The 17,440-nt window shown below is 46.5% G+C and overlaps 2 protein-coding genes, 1 non-coding gene and 1 pseudogene across 4 annotated transcripts; 1 reads left to right on the top strand and 3 right to left on the bottom strand.

Moving 5' to 3' along the window:
* Nucleotides 1-2,427: 2,427 nt before the first annotated feature.
* On the bottom strand, nt 2,428-5,240 carry LOC120688731 (annotated as a pseudogene).
* Nucleotides 5,241-8,379: 3,139 nt separating this feature from the next.
* On the bottom strand, nt 8,380-8,452 carry TRNAR-CCU. Its single transcript has one exon. It is a non-coding gene; the product is annotated as a tRNA-Arg (tRNA).
* A 1,757-nt stretch (nt 8,453-10,209) lies between these two features.
* LOC120687901 (glycine-rich RNA-binding protein 2-like) lies at nt 10,210-11,311 on the top strand. Its single transcript, XM_039969990.1, has 2 exons — nt 10,210-10,573; nt 10,755-11,311. The coding sequence occupies exons 1-2, from the start codon at nt 10,460-10,462 to the stop codon at nt 11,100-11,102; spliced, it is 462 nt and encodes a 153-aa protein (XP_039825924.1). The 5' UTR covers nt 10,210-10,459; the 3' UTR covers nt 11,103-11,311.
* A 1,263-nt stretch (nt 11,312-12,574) lies between these two features.
* Nucleotides 12,575-16,332, bottom strand: LOC120687900 (ADP-ribosylation factor-like protein 2). Of its 2 annotated transcripts, XM_039969987.1 has the most exons (5): nt 16,130-16,331; nt 15,849-15,959; nt 14,315-14,477; nt 13,750-13,830; nt 12,575-12,998 (listed from the first exon to the last, which is right to left on the bottom strand). In XM_039969987.1, the coding sequence occupies exons 1-5, from the start codon at nt 16,192-16,194 to the stop codon at nt 12,861-12,863; spliced, it is 558 nt and encodes a 185-aa protein (XP_039825921.1). In that variant the 5' UTR covers nt 16,195-16,331; the 3' UTR covers nt 12,575-12,860. The 2 variants fall into 2 exon arrangements, with proteins under 2 accessions (XP_039825921.1, XP_039825923.1); XM_039969989.1 differs by lacking the exon at nt 13,750-13,830 and having other exon boundaries at nt 16,130-16,332.
* Nucleotides 16,333-17,440: the final 1,108 nt, after the last annotated feature.

The following is a 17,440-nucleotide window of genomic DNA, read 5'->3' as shown; positions in this document are numbered from 1 at the left end:
GGAAGAAAAGTTTGGAGTAGCTTTTGCTATTCTAGAATTGATCGGCTCTTCTATTGTGTCATAGTGATTAAGCACTCAATGAGTTTAAGAAGAATGATATGCGAGCGTGACATGCAAAAGGTATGAAATAAAGGACTATGTTGAGTCCTTAAAGTGAAATGAGGAAAAAGAACTGTCATATGAAAGAAAGGACTCTGTTGAGTTCTTAAAGTTAAAATAAAATGAGTAAAAGACACTCCCATACGAATTAAGAAATCTACATGACGTAATCATGTGGATGAAGTAAGTAATAAAAGTTTTCTCATTAACAAACATTGTGAATAGTTTTCGAAATTGTGGCAGAAAAGTTCAAGCCACATTTCGAGGGGGAGAAATATGAGACAGTTAAGAAAGATACTCCCTTGTAATTTGCATTGAAAGAAAGAGATGATCTATTAAAGAATGAATGTGACCGTCAGGGGGAGTACAACGGTCACTATACTGATACCCCTATGTAAAGAAATGGCTAAATTCCAGTATTTATGCTGGGCGTCCCTCAAAGATAGTAAGATGGTGCTTACAGAGCACATATAAAATTTTTAACAGATGGAACCCAAATAAAGAGATTTACTGATACGCCATATTTACAAAAGATGGCAAAATCTGGGGGAGCATGGTATGTAGAGACCTAAGACTTGAAGAGAAGTAGGAATGCATGTCCACTTCGATGATTCAAGAATAAAAAGTTTCTCATACATGTTGATGTTGTATATAACACATGTTGTTAGCTCTCAAAGAAAATGAATAAAGTAAAGAAGAATCTTGTTATGCAGGATCTCATTAGTCCATTGCCTTTTGGCAAAAAGGAGCAAGAACAGCCCTATACAAAGTAAAGAAAATCAAATGGAGGTTGATTCCACCTCGTTTGAACAAGTCATAAGAATTTCTTGTGTTAAATCCATGGAAAAAGGAATGATTCCTAAAGGAGCCATCACAGTAGGTTGTAATGGACTTACAAAGCGAAATGTGACTCCAGAGGGAATGTTGAAAGATATAAAGTTAGACTTGTGTCAAAAGATACAAAGAGAAGAAAGTTTGGGTTTAAAGAGATTGGGGAGGACAATAGTTTTAAGCAAAGTAAAAGAATAGGAAATATGATTTCCACATCTTAAATGAAAATATCATTCTACTTTCTTGTGGTGGTGTTAATATGCTGTTATAGATAAAGAATTCTTGTCCTCAAGTTTTGATCTCGGTGATGAGTTTTTCATTCTACGAATTGAGACTCATCGAGATAAAAGAAAGGGGTATTATGGTTACTGCAAAGGCATACTCAGAAAAGCTTCTAAAGAAATGAAGTATGCGAATGAGTAAACATGCACCTGTTCCTATCGTCAAGGGTAATAGTTTTGGGAACCTTAGTGTTCCAGAAACCAATGTGAAACAGAAATAGTCTCATATGTTTCAGCTGTTGGAAGCTTTATAAGTGCGGAAGTAAAGAACTTACCCTGACATAGTTTGTGTATCCGGGTTATTTTGGCAAAAGTACAATCCAGAGATAGATCACTGGAATTGAAATTGAGAATGTTGGCCTCATACTAAGTTGGAAAGATCAAGTACTCTCAAAAGGTTGTGAGTACAAAAGTAGAACTTGTGAAATGTGTAGCGAAATCCACAATTGTCGCTAACTTTCACACTTGGAGGTTTTGTGTGGAAAAGCTCCAAAATGAAACAATTATCATCAATGTGACGCAAAGACATGGTATAGCATGATACGAGGTTGAGGGACAGGCAAAATGGTTAAGAGATTCTGTACCCGGAGTTGATAATTGTTGATAATAGCGATAACCATTTAAGTAGTTTGCTCCTATGACAACGAGTCAAGTGTGGTGCCAAACACACTGACACAAAGTTATAAGTTGCAAAGGAGAAAGTCCGGAATCATATTGAAATGGATTGTGAGTTTAAATGACAGAAAGTGTTTGTGGATCCGCTCACTAAAGGCTTGCCGCCCAGTGTGTACAGAGAACACACAATCGACATGGGTTTATGGTATAGCCTATGTTTTCCGGACGATAAAGGGCCCAAAGTTAAAGTATCTATTTCAGAACCGAGAGGTGTGTTGTAGCTGTTAAGTCCATCGGCTATTGACCGTGATGATGAGGCATGCTCATATGCACTGATCCGTGATGGAGTAGGTAGATAAAGAATCAAGAATGAAGAAAGTAAAGATTGAAATAAGTTAAAAAGATGAGATGAGATCAAGGGGGAGAATGTTAGCATTGATCTCCACCGTTTGGGCCCAACGGACCAAATGGGCCTTGACTCGCGCCCTGATCGGTCATTGTCATCATTACGCGCATCAGCCATGCCTTCATTCTGAATATTATCATCATTGTCACTGAATTCCAATGGAAAATCTACTTGCACGGTTTCTTCTTCCTCGTCGTTATATTCACTTGCACGATGATAATAATTGGTATCATGCAAGATCCATGGTCCCTCATTTTGCGCGACGTATTTGTGACGTGTCAACAGAAGCTGAAGGTCGGTTTGATGCTTCAACACCCACTCCATCCGGCCACAAACTTCTTGGAGGATCCAAACCCGAAGCCGGCACATATCATCCGAATAATCAACTAATCCATAGCACACTCCCTTTTCTGATTTTCCTAGACAAAAGCCCTGGTACTCTTCAGTGGCAATTGGCGGCTAGATTTTTTTTCTCGAATACACAGGAGAGCTGCGCATCATTGTATTAAGAAGTAGAAAGTTTTGAGAAATACAACCACGCACGGCAAGCCGTGCCCATCGGCGTGCCAGGACGCCAACCCGATTCTAAGAGCTATATTACACAAAGCAAAACAACATAGGAGAGAGAGACCCAAGGCTACTCCTCGCAAAAGAGACGACCGAGGTTCTTGGCTCCAGCCGCAATCCAGTTCTCTCCCTCAAGCTGGATGAGCCGAAGGACCATATATGGACGGCTGCAGGGCAACGCCACGGAAGGTCCGTGCAGTGCAATCCTTCCACAGCTGCCAAGCGCGATCAAGGCAAAGAGAGAGTCAAAACCTTTCCGCTTGTCCTTCCGAAGCCGTAGGCGAAAGTGCAGCCACCAGTCCGAGAGCGACATGCCCGCTTGTGGTGTGATGTCTTGGAAACCAACCTTCTGCAAGATCTCCCACTAGATTTGCCCCGAAAAGGAGCAGCGGAAAAGAAGATGATCACAAGTTTCATCAGAACTTGCAAGTCGCGTCGACCTGCAACCCGTGCCTAAACCGTCGTGCCGCGGTCCAAAGCCAGCCCAGAAATGCTAGCCAGAGGAAGAACATCACCTTGGATAGGGCCCAGGACTTCCAGATGAGCTTGGTTCCTTTGATGGATGCAGCACCGAGGTGGAGGGCGCTGTACGCCGAGGAAGATCCATGGTCCCTCATTTTGCGCGACGTATTTGTGACGTGTCGTCAACAGAAGCTGAAGGTCGGTTTGATGCTTCAACACCCACTCCATCCCGCCACAAAGTTCTTGGAGGATCCAAAACCGAAGCCGGCACATATTATCCGAATAATCAACCAATCCATAACACACTCCCTTTTCTGATTTTCCTAGACAAAAGCCCTGATACTCTTCAGTGCCAATTGGCGGTTTGATCAATTGGTATTTGTTGCTAGACAAATATATTCTGCAAAGAGTTACAGAGTCATGGTAAAAAGGTTAGCAAAGCATACGACGACCAAACTATGTTTTCAATAGGATTGGAACTAATTAGGATGCTTAAGCAGCAGTGAGTATTTGTGTACCTCATAACAAAGATACTCTCACATTGCACGTAGAGTTCTCCTTTCCAAAGCACGGCGTAGCCCTTCCCGACTACGGAGCAAATAATGGACCGCACGTCGGCGAGAGTCCCCGCAGCCTCTCCTTCCCGGAGGAATGACCTCTCCTCCCACCGCCAAGTCCTAGACGACAAGACTAGCATGGTGCACGGCGATGGTGGCCACTCCGATGCCGCCGGAAGAGGCAGAACAGCCGCAGGCTGATCAGGCATGTACGACAAGCGATCAATCGAGACCACCTCGAAGTGCATCGACGCCGCCGGGTCGAACACCAGGTACTTGTCCCTGTAGAACAAGTCATCGGCCGATTCCGTCGACGGAGGGAGTGGCGGCAAGGCGGCCCACTTCCCCGTGGCGGGGTTGACCACGACATCGTCGAGCAGGAGCAGGCCGTTGCAGTGGTCGAAGCTGCCGCCGTACGGGAAGCCGTCGACGTCGCATCACTTGTACGGCCCGCGCTCGCCCGGCAAGTGGCCGAGCCCGCCGGGGATCTCGGGGCCGTCGTCGGCCGCGGGGCGGGCGAGGAGCTGCAGGGTGTACAAGCCGCAAAAGCGGAGGAAGATGCCGCCCAGCGAGTGCGGCAGGAGGTGCGGGAGCATGAGCCGGCGGGCGTCGACGGCCGCGCGCCACGCCGTGCACACGCACCGGGAGACGGCGAGGCCGCGGCGAGGGAGGCGGCGGAGCACCTCGGCGAGCGCGTCGGCCGGTAGCAGCCAATTCGGGTCCTCCTGCTGTCCCGTCTCCTCTTCGCGATCTCTCCCCTCCTCCTTGCTCGCCAGTTGATGCTTCCATTGGTGATCGATTGGGTGGGATGCACCACGCACGCCGGCTGGGGTTTCTTTTTAGAAATTTAGGTAATTTCAGTGGCGATTTAATCTAAAAAATATAATTAATATATTTGTGATATCAGATATATGTATGATGATCTAAATATGATTAATATATAGATGATACTGATTATCATAAGAGAAAAGGTTAATTGGAACCATACCATTGCAACTCTTAAGAATTGGAGAAATACTACTACAATTTCTAATATTAGAGATATACTACTCCCATACGTCTAAGATACTTTGGGCCCACCAGCAGGGTACGTATCCCTTTTACTTTTCTGTATAGCCTGTATTGCTCTTCATCCCGTTGTCGCGCTCCATCATCAGCTGCCCTACCGCTCGGTCGACTGAACAGCAGGGCGCCGCCGGCCCAGAGGCATGCTAGGGCGCCACCCTTCATCCCGTCATCGCACTGGATCATTACCTGTACATCTCTGCCCTCCCGAACAGTTCGGCTCCTTGGATCACGAAACCGAACCGAAGTCAGTTCAACAAATGCATGGAGGGCGCGAACAGAGAATGGGCACGGCACAGGTCATGTGCCGTGTCCCTGGAAGTGAAGTGGCAGGTGAATTAGAGTACCTAGGATCATGGCGGCGCAGCCCCATCCGCCGGTGGTGGCGCGGCTGGCCGGCCGGCCCTTGTAGTCCCAGGCGTCCGTCAGAGCCTTGCCATCCGACGCTGTCTCGGGCAGAACAAAGGCTATGGCGCACTCGAGATCGACAGAGCAGGGAACCAAGGCCGGGCAGGTGGGGCGCGGTTGGGTGGTGGTGAGGGTAGGGGCTCGCGATCGGCGCGCGATGCTGCCTGATTGCTTGTGGATGCCTGATTAGATTATTGTAAACCAGAGTGCTATTTGGGGGAATCGGCATCTCCGTCCCATGACTGTGGAAATGGATCGAGCGCCCTCCTATTCAGTCGACCGAGCGGGAGGGCAGAGAAGTGCAGGTGATGATCGAGCACAACGACGGGATGAAGGGCGGCGCCCTAGCGTGCCTCTGGCCGGCGGCGCCCTGCTGTGACGACGGGATGAAGGGTAATACAGGCCATACGGAAAAGTAAAATGGATATGTAGGTGTTCAAAGACGTATAGAAGTAGCATATCTCCAATATTAGAAATTGTAATAGCATTTCTCTAACTATGAAGAGTTGCAATGGTATGGTTTTAATTAACCCTAAGAGAAATATACCCAGCGGCAGAGCCGGATGCACTAATCAACATAATGCCTGTTGATGTAGTCGTCCCGCTCGATGCAGTGCAGAAAGGAAACAGTACCGATCAACAACGAGACGCCGGGAAGAAGATGATCGTTGCCGAAACCACTAGGAAGGAGAGGACGAAGCGAGTAGTCGTGCCGCTTACGGACACTCCCCAAAAACGTGGTTGTCAGCCTTCACCCGAGTAGGTGAATTCACGGACAGCAGCGTTTCGGAGGCCTAATCTTCCAATGCTTGTGCGCGCAAGAACTGGAACGGGGCAACTTGGCTAGCATCAGAAGGTGTGGATTTGAACCAAAGTATTCTCTCCAGTGCAAAGCAGAAGACTACTTTTATATTGCAGCTAGTGGCAACCGAGAGGACATAGGAGATAAGAGACAGAAGAATTCATCCACGGAAGAAACTTCCATCATCATACTCCAAAAACTCCTGTAACTCCAGAATTTAGGAATAGAAACTCCCGCATGCAATTGGCTAGGAATAGGGTAATTTTGCTGATGGACATTATTTAATGTTGATATTTGCTTATGGACACTACTTAATTTTATTTTTGCTAATAGACATTCTTCATATTTATATATTTGCTGTAAGACACTACAAGTATTATAATATTCATTTTGTGGTAAAAGAAGTAAGAGAATTAAAAGAAAGACCAAAATGCCCTTGACATCTTATCCTCTCCATCTAATTCCAAGCCACGTCCATTCCCATCCTCTCGTTCACCACCAGTGACAGGCAGGAGGTGCCGCCGGCCACCATCTGCAGCCCAAGCAGCGGCGCCGCCAGCCCCAAATCCCACCAAAATTACCCTGCTCGTGTAGCTCCGCCCCAACCCCACACAAATCATTGCTGCGCTCCACCCCAGCCCATGAATCGGGCGTCGTCGACCCCCTGAACCACTGGCGCAAGGCGATGCTCCGGGGGCAGCGTCATCCGCCACATGCTCAAGATGATAAGGCCTGCAGCGGGGGGGGGGGGGGGTACGGCGACATGGGCGACGACGGTGTCCCCGCCGGCTCCGGCTCCTTCGACACCCTCCGTGGCTGGTGGAAGAACGACGGCGGCCGTCTCCGCGGTGGCGGCGCTGCTCGACTCCGCCGGCGGCGACCTCCTTCCGTCCTCCCGCGAGCGGGCCGTCGCCGTGCTGGCCGCCTTCGCGTCCTCAGGCGCCGCATGCCGGTTCCTGGCGGAGGAGGCCGGCGCCGTGGTGCCCCACCTCTGCCGCGCGCTGGAGTCCGGCGGCGCGGGCGTGGAGCACGCGTGCGCGGCGCTGCTCCCGCTGACGGCGGCCTCGCGCGACGCGTCGGCCGCCGTGGCCGCGCGCGGTGGGGTGGCCGCCGTGGCCGCGCGCGGTCGGCTGCCACCGCGCGCGCGCCGCGAGGACCGTGGCCGGGCAGCAGCCGAAGGTGCCGTTGTTGACGCGGGCCACGGCGCCGTCGTGGTGCGCGAACTCGGCGCGGATCTCGGCCTCCGTGATCGGCGCGCGGGGGCGCTGCACCCCGGCACAGGAGACGACGTCGCCGCCGCCTACAGGCTACAGAAGGCCCCCGACCGGCACCGCCTCCCGCAGGCCAGAAGACCCCGCGACCGCCGCCGCCAGGAGACCGCCGCGGTGCGTGGCATGCGGGTGCTGGGCGAGCGCTGGCGTGCAGGGGAGGAGGAGCACGGCGCAGCACGCCCTATCGGCGAGCTCTGCTGCGGGGAAAAAGAAACAGGGGAGAGTGAGGAGAGAGAGAGTGAGGGAAGTCAAATAGCACTGCAGGGGTATTTTGGTCATTTTACTTGTTTTCTCTCTTCTCTAAACCATGAAATCATTATTTTATTGACTAAAGTGTCTCATAGCAAATATACATATTTAAAAAGTGTCCATAAGCAAAGACAAAATTAAGTAGTGTCCACCAGCAAAAATCAATATTGTAGAGTGTCCAGGAGCAAAATTACCCCTAGGAATAATAACTCCCATGCAATTGGCTAGGAATAAAAACTCCATCATGTGGCTGCTTTAATTCCACCTTCGTTACTAGTGAGTTACTCTCAAGCCATAAATGCCAGCCACAAAATCAATTCGTGCATGCACCACGTCATGCATGCTTTAGCCTTGGGTTTGCCACATGCACCCCAAATATTGCACATTAATATTTAAACGGATCTTAGGATTTATTTGATTTAATTGTCAAATAAAATATGGGCCATGCCCACATTAAATCTAGTATTTCTATCTTTATGTTTCTCTCTATAATTTTAGTCAAACTTTGAGATAGTTTGACTCTCTAACATTCTTGTAATGACTTATAATTTGAAACGGAGGGAGTAGGTACTGTACTGAATAACTACTAGTATAAAAAATCTTGGTATATCTTGAATTTCGGAACAGAGTATCAAAAAGCATTTGCTTGAAAAAAAAAACTGAAGTGGCAAAAATCTTGCTATGTCTTGAATTTCGGAACAGAGTATAAAAAGCGTAAGCTTGGAAAAAGAAAAGAGAGAGGTGGCAGTTTTTTTTAAAAAAAAAACACGACAGGTAGGGGTCGAACCTACGGTCTTCTGCTTAGGAAGCAGACGCTCTATCCACTGAGCTACAGGCGCTGCTTGTGAAAGAAAAAGTAGCAGTACCTAGCAAAGGTAGAGGGGTCTCTGCCCAGCCATTAGTGGTGGAGTTTGTGGGAGCATCTCCATGCTATGCTATGAGTATGGCTCGAATGAATGGCTTTGAACGAATTGTGTCGACGATGGCATTGCAACAAATCCAACCTAGATCATTTAGCTTGAGGATGAGATTTGAAGTGACGGTCTAAGCCAACTTGAAGCGGTGATTACCAATTCGAGGTAGTGGGCAAATGATTTTGGGGTAGGTCACATTGAGGAATGATTATTGATTATGGATGGTCGCTTTGCTTAGGTTCCAAGGATACATCGTGCTTCTCGTAGATGGCAAAATCAAGCCTTGCGACATCTTATGGGCACGGTATCATCTGTCCTATACTGTCTTATAAAGCCTGAAAAAATAATTATTTTCTTCACTGAACGTAGAACTCAACTATATCTTATAAAGCTTAAAATGATGCTCCTTTTGCACTGGCCGCACAACGCGATAAGAAGGTATTTTAGATAAAACTATATAAATAAATCCAGTAACCCGAGTTCAAATCTCGGTGGGACCTTTTTTTTCTTTTGTTCATTTCACATATTATCTTTCAAACCAATTTTATAGCCCCCATTTCACTTCTTCTATAAAGAAGATGTTCCAGCCCCCATTTCACTTCTATACAGAAGATGGGCATTTTTTTTGTTTCATTTCACATGTTTTCTTTCAAACCATTGTTCCAGCTCTCATTTCACGTATTCTCTACAAAAGAGACGAATTTACAATTACCATCAATTCCTGTTACCTTCACGGCATTAGTGTTTCTCCTCTTTATAATCAAGGATTTATTAAAAGAGGCAAACATATCTCAACGGCAACATCGATAATTTTGGAATGCCCAACCTATGCTAAATCCTTTTTGCAACATTCTACATTTGAGGTGCAAAAATCTTCGGTCAATAATTAAGCAATGTCTTAAGGAGCCTAATGATGTAGGTAGACGACTTGGTTGAAGGAGAGACGTATATGGCTCAACATCAAACTTCAAACCGCTGCATTGTACTTGTACCTTACGAAGGCTTTTGCACTGGACTCTTGGATTGGCATTGTTCTTCCATATTGCTTCAGTCCCACATGGTCGAATCGCGTTGTAATTGGTGAAGGATTATGATTAGGAGATCTTCAGAAAATCATGCCAAAGATTGTTCCATATGATTAGGAGACAATGGGAGGCCATGGATACTGTTTAGCATGAGGTAGTTTGGAGATAATCACCCTGTTCTGCTGTTCTGCTCCAGCACCAGCCAACAGTGTTTTCCTCTCACACCACTCCAGTAGCAGCCTCCAGCCACCAGCCAGCCAGCAGTATTTTTTTCTCACACCACTCCAACAGCAGCCTCCAGCACCAGCACAGCGAACAGGGTTAATGCACAATGGAGAAACAATGCGACAATAGTGGTAGACCCCCTAGGGCAAGTACTTCTACTTAACCAGGCTTGATTTTTCTGAAAGGCTAACTTGGCATGATTAACAATGGCCCAAAAGTAAATTTTTTTTTGAAAAGTTAATGGTAAAAATTTTCGTCAGAAGATCCTGACCGTTTGTTTAAAAAAATGGAGCTCCGTTGTTGTCACAACAACAGAATCCAACAGGTTGGGCCAACCCGATTGGCCCAGTCTGGCACTGCGCTAGGTCGGCAGGCCCGACCAGAGGACCCATATGAGCAGCATTCAGCCCCGGTCGGCTTGCAGGCCCATGACGCCATCGGCAAAAATATCTCGCCCTCGAGAACCCTCCCGTGGCCCCACGTCGGGATCCTTATCTTCAGCCGGGACCGCGCCTCCCCCGGCTCGCCGTCCGATCCGATCACGACGGCGCGCGTTGCGCCTCTCGCGCTATAAATCCGCGGGGTAGGGCAGCCGTGTTCACCCGTGCTCTCTCAGAGGTGGGTTGGCTTCTCCTCCCCCTCTTACCAAGTCCTCGGCTCTAGGGTTTTAGTGGGAAGGGAGATGGCGGCGGCGGATGTGGAGTACCGCTGCTTCGTCGGCGGCCTCGCCTGGGCCACCGACAACGCGTCCCTCCAGCAGGCCTTCGCCTCCTACGGTGACGTCCTCGACTCCAAGGTCCGTTTGCTTCGAGTTCCGTCTCGCCTGAGGGCGTTCTGTGATTGGGTTCCTGCAGATGCCGGTCTAGCTAGATCTGCGCCGTGGTTCGCCAGATCTGCCATGTTTTGGCCCGGATCTGATCTCACCCGAATCGAACGCCCGCGCTGATCCTGTGGTTTTTTCTTCCATCTGTTTGCAGGTCATCACCGACCGTGAGACGGGGAGGTCCCGCGGGTTCGGCTTCGTCACCTTCTCCTCCGAGCAGTCGATGCTGGACGCCATCGAAGCCATGAACGGCAAGGATCTCGACGGCCGCAACATCACCGTCAACCAGGCTCAGTCCCGCGGCGGCGGCGGCGGCTACGGCGGCGGTCGTCAGGGTGGCTACGGCGGCGGCGGCGGCGGCTACGGAGGCGGTGGTGGCTACGGCGGTGGTCGCCGTGAGGGCGGCTACGGCGGAGGCGGTGGCGGCGGTCGCCGCGAGGGCGGCTACGGTGGTGGTGGCTACGGCAGCCGCGGTGACTCCGGTGGTAACTGGAGGAACTGATGGGGTGGCCCTCCCGTGCTGGCAGCCAAGTTATCCTATATATCTATTAGTGTTCGTGTCACTGTTTGATCCGAGTTACCCCTGAGTTTTGTCCGTGTGTTACCGTTCGATTAGGTGTTGGTTCCCATGTTTACCGTTCCCGAGTTGTTTCCGCAATGAAATGAGAAGAAAAGAGTGTCCGCAATGAAATGAGATTTGATCTGCGCGCATGCTGACGGATTCACAATAATTTCATCCATTGGAGCCAGCGTTCTTAAATACAAGACAAAGATTGTACGCGCTTCGAAGATTTATCACAAGATAAAAGGCATAATATCAGGGTCGGAGTAGCAGAGGGGTGGTCTAAGTTGTACCAGAGCTAAGTCTCGGGTTCGAAACCCACCGGCGGTTGTGCGAGTTGTGCGATTTCCCCTGCGGGGTTCGCTGAGACCAGTAGTCACAGGTGCAGCTCGCTCGTCGTAGGAGGAATGTTGGTTCAGTGATAAAGCCCCTCGGCTCGCTCGCCGTAGGAGGAATGTTGGTCCAGTGATAAAGCCCCCTCTCTCCTATTGTAACACCTGGGTTTTAGGGTCGGAGTGGCCCCCTCTCCCCTATTGTAACACCTGGGTTTTAGGGTCGGAGTGGCTAGAAGGGTGATCTAAATGAAATCAAAATTTAAGGCAGTGTAACCCTATGATGAAATCAATATTCACAGGACCAGTATCTTAAGGCAAATGACCGGAAAACACCATCACTAGGTGTCAACATTAGCTAAATGCAGAGTAAAGCAAGCAAAGATATTACTTCCCCAATTATGCCACTCTATTGCTTGCGAGTAGCGACCCTACTTCCATCGGACACCTGCTTCAGTGCTTCTTCTACAGCGTTTTGCATGCAAATTTTGCCTTTTGACACGAGTGCTTCAAAACAATCTGAGAACTACACAGCAATTTCAATCTAATCAAGAAAAATGATGGGGGTGCGGGAGTCCTGGTTCCCAAGGGGAGCTAAGTACCGTTGACCAAATCTAGTTTACAGGTTCATACTTTTGAGAGAACAAAATGCAGAACAGAATAACAGATCACAAATGAGAGATGACTGGATAGCGGATATACAACTATGGCAGCATGCACTGAAATTGGACGCGAAATGCTTTAGAACGATTGGAGCGCATAGCTGGTGATAACTACATTCAATTTAGCATATACCCTTTTGGGTCCACTTCAAAGCAGAATCATGTCAAACATGAGTATAGCACATGGTAACAATGACGCCACTGACAGTAAATGTGCATATTAAGATCAGCATAGCTCAACATAACTGGTCTATGGAATCCGTTTGATGTCTGCAGCCTTTGTCTAACAAAAGCATACAAGAGGCAGCTAAATAAACATAAGTCCCTAATGCATACGTAGGAACTAAAGTTTGCCTACCTTGGCAATTTCAGCTGGTTTTAGAGCTCCTTGTAACAATGAAGCTCCGGCTAGTCTATGTTAAATTCAATATTCAAGGATCATTCAATTGGAATACGGTCTGAATACATATAGTTTTTAGCCTAGGGTGGCGAAGAAACAGTATCCCTCAATGTTTGAAATGCTATTTCATTACCATTTCAAGCTAAGACAAAGGGATTCACATAAGCTCAATAGCACATTAAATGTGATGCACACTGGGATGGGGGGAAAAAAATCAAGCTTCCAGTTCACTTACCGAGGAGACCCCTATCTTCCAGTTCGAAGATTTATGACAGCTTTTATCATGACAAGGCATGACAAAATATCAGTCTAGGACGTAGATCCGAGAAGCGATGTCCTGCACGAGCCAATCGAATCCGTCGAGGAGCCCCTCGCCGGTGTAGGCGCTGCAGCCAACGATCTTCCAGTGCCTGCTCCTGTCCATCACCTCCAGATTCAGAACCTGCAAGGACAGGAGTGTCAGTGGGCCATTTGATGTGGAGAACTGGAGTGGACACAGCCAGACCTGCGCCTGGACGAGCCTTTGCAAGCACTAATTACAAGGGGGCTACCAGGGTCTCTGTAGATGGATGAAACTAACAATGTAAACTTTCTTATCCCTTTTTTTTTAAAAAAACTTTCTTATCCCTTGTGGTGATACATGTCGCTAGTAAACTTACAATTGAAGCTACCTTGTCTATGTGGTGATAAAGGCCGGGAAGCTCACAGGACAGTAAGGCAGTAACTGGAATTACTGGAAAACACTATCACTTCGAGTCAACAACTCAACATTTGCTAAATGCAGAGTAAAGCAAATTTTCCATCTAATCAATGAAAATGGTTGGGGAGTTGTGGTTCGCAAGCAGATCTACATGCCGTTGACCAAATCTAGTTAGTTTACAGGTTCATACTATGGCTGCAAAATTGGATGCTGACACGCTATAGAACTATTCAAGAGCATACCTGTTGATAAGTGATAACTACATTCAATTGAGCATATCCTTTTGGGTCTACATCAAAGCAGAACCTTGTCAAACATGAGTGTGGCACATGGTAACAATAACCCTACTGACAGTAAATGAGCATATGAAGATCAGTATAGCTAAACATAACTGGCCTATGGAATCTGTTTGATTTCTGCAGCCTTTGTCTAACAAGCAGCCAAATGAACATAAGTCTCTCTAATGCATATGTAGGAACTGAGGTTTGCTTACCTTAGCAATTTCAGCTGGTTTGAGAGCTCCCTGTATGTCTTGTTTATTTGCAAAAACTAACAACGAAGCTCCGGCTAGTCTCTGTTAAAATCAATAATTCAAGGACAATTCAATTGGAACACTGAGTACATAAAATTCTTAGCCTAGGCTGGCAAAGAGACATTATTCTTTACTGCCAAACACATGGCATAGTTCTTCACTAGTATCACCCTCAATGTTTGAAATGCTATTTCAATACCATTACAAGCCAAGACAAAGGGATTCATGGATATAAGCTCAATAGCACATTAAAATTTGATGCCCAATGGTAGGCGGGGAGGGTATCAAGTTTCACGTTCACTTAACCAGGAGACCCCTATCATTAACTAAACGGGCTATCATACTAATCATTAGGATTATACAATTATTGGTGGTCCAAATGAAACGAAATATACTTAAGAGCAGACGTTTCAGTCATCTTCCCACGGCATTGAAGGACAACAATGTTTTTATGTACCAGATTTTATAGAACTACAGCTAAATATTCGGTTCATCACTATTGCTTAGAGGTCTGGTAATAGTATACCTCTTCTTTCAAGAGATTGTGGAGTTCAGCACGGCAATCATCAAGCCTTCGTACGTCTGAACTATCAACCACCCAAACTAGGCCATCTGTCTGCTCAAAGTAATTTCTCCAATAAGATCGGATAGTCTTCTGTCCTCCAACATCCCATATATTCAACGAGTATCTGAGACAATCACCAAATTAAAATAATTAACCAGACCCACTGCAGTAACATGAAAAAAAAGAATGATTGTCACATGAATGAGGGTTTGCAGCCTGTAGACTATAGTGCTCGAAAATAGAGCCTACTCTTCTGATGAACTGAACGTTCATAAAGCTCAACAGTGCACTAAAATTTGCATCTAGAGTTATACTGAACAGAATATTACAAAAGTTCAACAGTGCACAAAAACTTATAGTTCTTTGAAACTACAAGTAATGAAAATGCACCTTCATGCAGAACTTTTAGGTAGCGTGACCTGGAAGCCTAAAAAATGCCAAACAGTATCAATTTCCTATGAACCAACATGCAACATTGGAGTATCAAATTGCTAGCCAGCACAGTTTTTGTTTCACAATTCAACAAACACAGAATTAAAGTGTTAAACTGTTTATTTGATGGCCAAACATGTCTTGGCTATAAAAAAAGAAATAATGTTTTTTGTCCTCCCATCTTCAATAGACCCTATTATCACGCAGTTTACTTCACAGAGTGATCTACTGTAATATTCTACTTAACAAATTAACAGCAGCTAATCAGTAGACCAGGAGGAGAAAGCATTACGGCTTCTCACTGCATGATATCGGATGAACATGCCCCCAGTAAACAAGTCCAACAGCTTATTTCAATTAAGGTGAAAAAATATCAATTAATTCACTGAACCGTTTTTCATGTAACATATCAGATGAATGTGTACCTGCAGGAAAACGTTTTGGTAACTTGACTGGGACACCTAAGCATGGCAACTGATCCCCATTTGTATGAACAAACATGCAAAACTAGTCTGTCAAATTGCTGGGCTATGCAGTTTTTCATTTCAGTTCTACAAATGCAGAACGCCAGAAGTAAAACATTGAACTATTTCTCCGATGGCAGAATATGTACAGAAGCACTATTGAACTTTGTCCTTAACATCATCAACAGACCCTACTGTAGTAATTACTTTGCAGAGCAGCCTACTCTGTAATATACAAATTATTAGGCAATTAACCACAATGTAATCCTCAGGGCGAGAAAAAGAATGTGATGGCAGGGTTCTCACCTCATTGTATCAGAGAAACGTGGAGCCCACAAAAAAACGAGTCCACCAAATTATCACAACTAAGGTGAAAGCTTCTTGATGTTCTAAATTGCAACAGTGGCACTAAACCATATCAACTGAATCAATGTATTGCCGTTTTAATTTAAAAGCAAAGAATTCCTTTTGGTACTCAAGCCTAACATAACGCTCCGCTCCACTCTAAAGCAAGCAACCTTAAGTCAGAAATGCAAATGCACAGGAGCGATTCGCACAGGAGCTGTAGTGGACTGGGAGAGGAAGGAAGGGGCACTTACTTGTGGTACTTGATGGTCTTGATGTTGAAGCCGAGGGTGGGGCTGATGACACTGGTGTCCTCCCCGTTGATCTTGAGCACGATGGTCGTCTTCCCCGAGTTGTCCAGACCCCTGAGGCGAACCCACATCGCATCACATCAGCCGCCACGAAGCAATGCCAAATCCAACCGAAAGATTGAGGAGATCGGCGGCACGGAGCACCGGATCCGAACGAATCTAAGAACCGTGGGGAACGGACGCATCGGGCATCGAAAAGGAAATGGAGGGCGGAGGGAACCTACACCATGAGGATGCGCATCTCCTTCTCCTTGCGCTTGATCTTCCTGATGATGCTGAGTAGCCCCATGATCTCGGAGGGAGGGAAAGCGGCCGAACAGAGGCGCGGGCAGGGGGAGAGGAACGGCCGAACAGGGGAGTCCAAGGCCGCCGCAAGCAGAGCAGAGCAAGACAGACAGCAGAGTGATGGCGACTTCTCTCACTCCAGTTTTTTCCTTTGCAGCAATTGTTTTGGTCTCCTCCTCCTGGGCCGCAAGCCCGCAACCACCCAGGCCGTTTTGCATCCTTGGACCTGTCTTCTTGTACCCATTGGGTAAAATACAAGATCTGGGCCTAGCGTGCAATATTTTTGTCCAAGAAGTCGAAACTTTGCTGGATCAGGGCCAGACTAAACCGAGCTAAGCCCAATCATGAAAGTGGTAGACTTTTCTTAATAATTATCTCTGTTATCTAAGGAAGCTATAAATCTCAAAGGCCAAACGATTCAGTGTAATATATATGGAATTATCCAAAACATGAACCGAACAACTCAAATATAACTAGATGTTTTGGGAGTCATCAAAAGTAAAGAAGAAAATACAACATCGCTTTGTTGGTCATATTTCCTATCATTCGAACTGAATCTATGTTGCATAAGTTTTAGTTTAACTCACATCAACTTATTTTAGATGTTGTATACTTTGCATTGTGGCATAGAACAAAGCTATGGAAGCCAATATAAGACCGATGCATTCACATTTGCTCATGCTTCACTATTGGCCTTAGTACAAGAGCAAGATGGTCCTTGGGCTAGTTTTAAAAAGGGTGACTTGTTTAGAGTATATGATCGTTTACTTGCATTTAGCTTGTTTGGTTGCGTAGATTACCTGAATTAGTTATGTTTTTTTTAAGATGTCGTATGAGTCAATTACCATTAAGTAAAGAAGAAGAAGAACACAACTAGACAGATGGCGTGAACTGAAGACAACAACATTCTTGGCATGGCTATTATTGAGCTTCTCTCCAACAAGGGGATAATATGAGCTTGCACACCAAAATAAACTACAAACACATAAAGTATGCGTCTGTGCGACCAGTCTACTGTATGATTAGCAAGTGTAAGTAGCACCATAGGAATCATCTATTTTAACATAAAAATTTTCTAGGGCGAAGAGCTAGCCAATACCAAACATTGCTTTAAAAAAAAAATCCCCCCAACACCGTACCTACATGCTTACTAGTTAAGCATATGAACGACAAATTATGTTGATCTTGGTCGCCTAAGTACATCACAATCCCGAAATATCTTCTAGTTGTTGTAACCAAAAAGACCTGTA

This window comes from Panicum virgatum, chromosome 9N (genome assembly GCF_016808335.1).
Source record: "Panicum virgatum strain AP13 chromosome 9N, P.virgatum_v5, whole genome shotgun sequence".
Taxonomy (NCBI): Eukaryota; Viridiplantae; Streptophyta; class Magnoliopsida; order Poales; family Poaceae; genus Panicum; species Panicum virgatum.
This window is presented reverse-complemented; position numbering and strand designations above follow the sequence as displayed.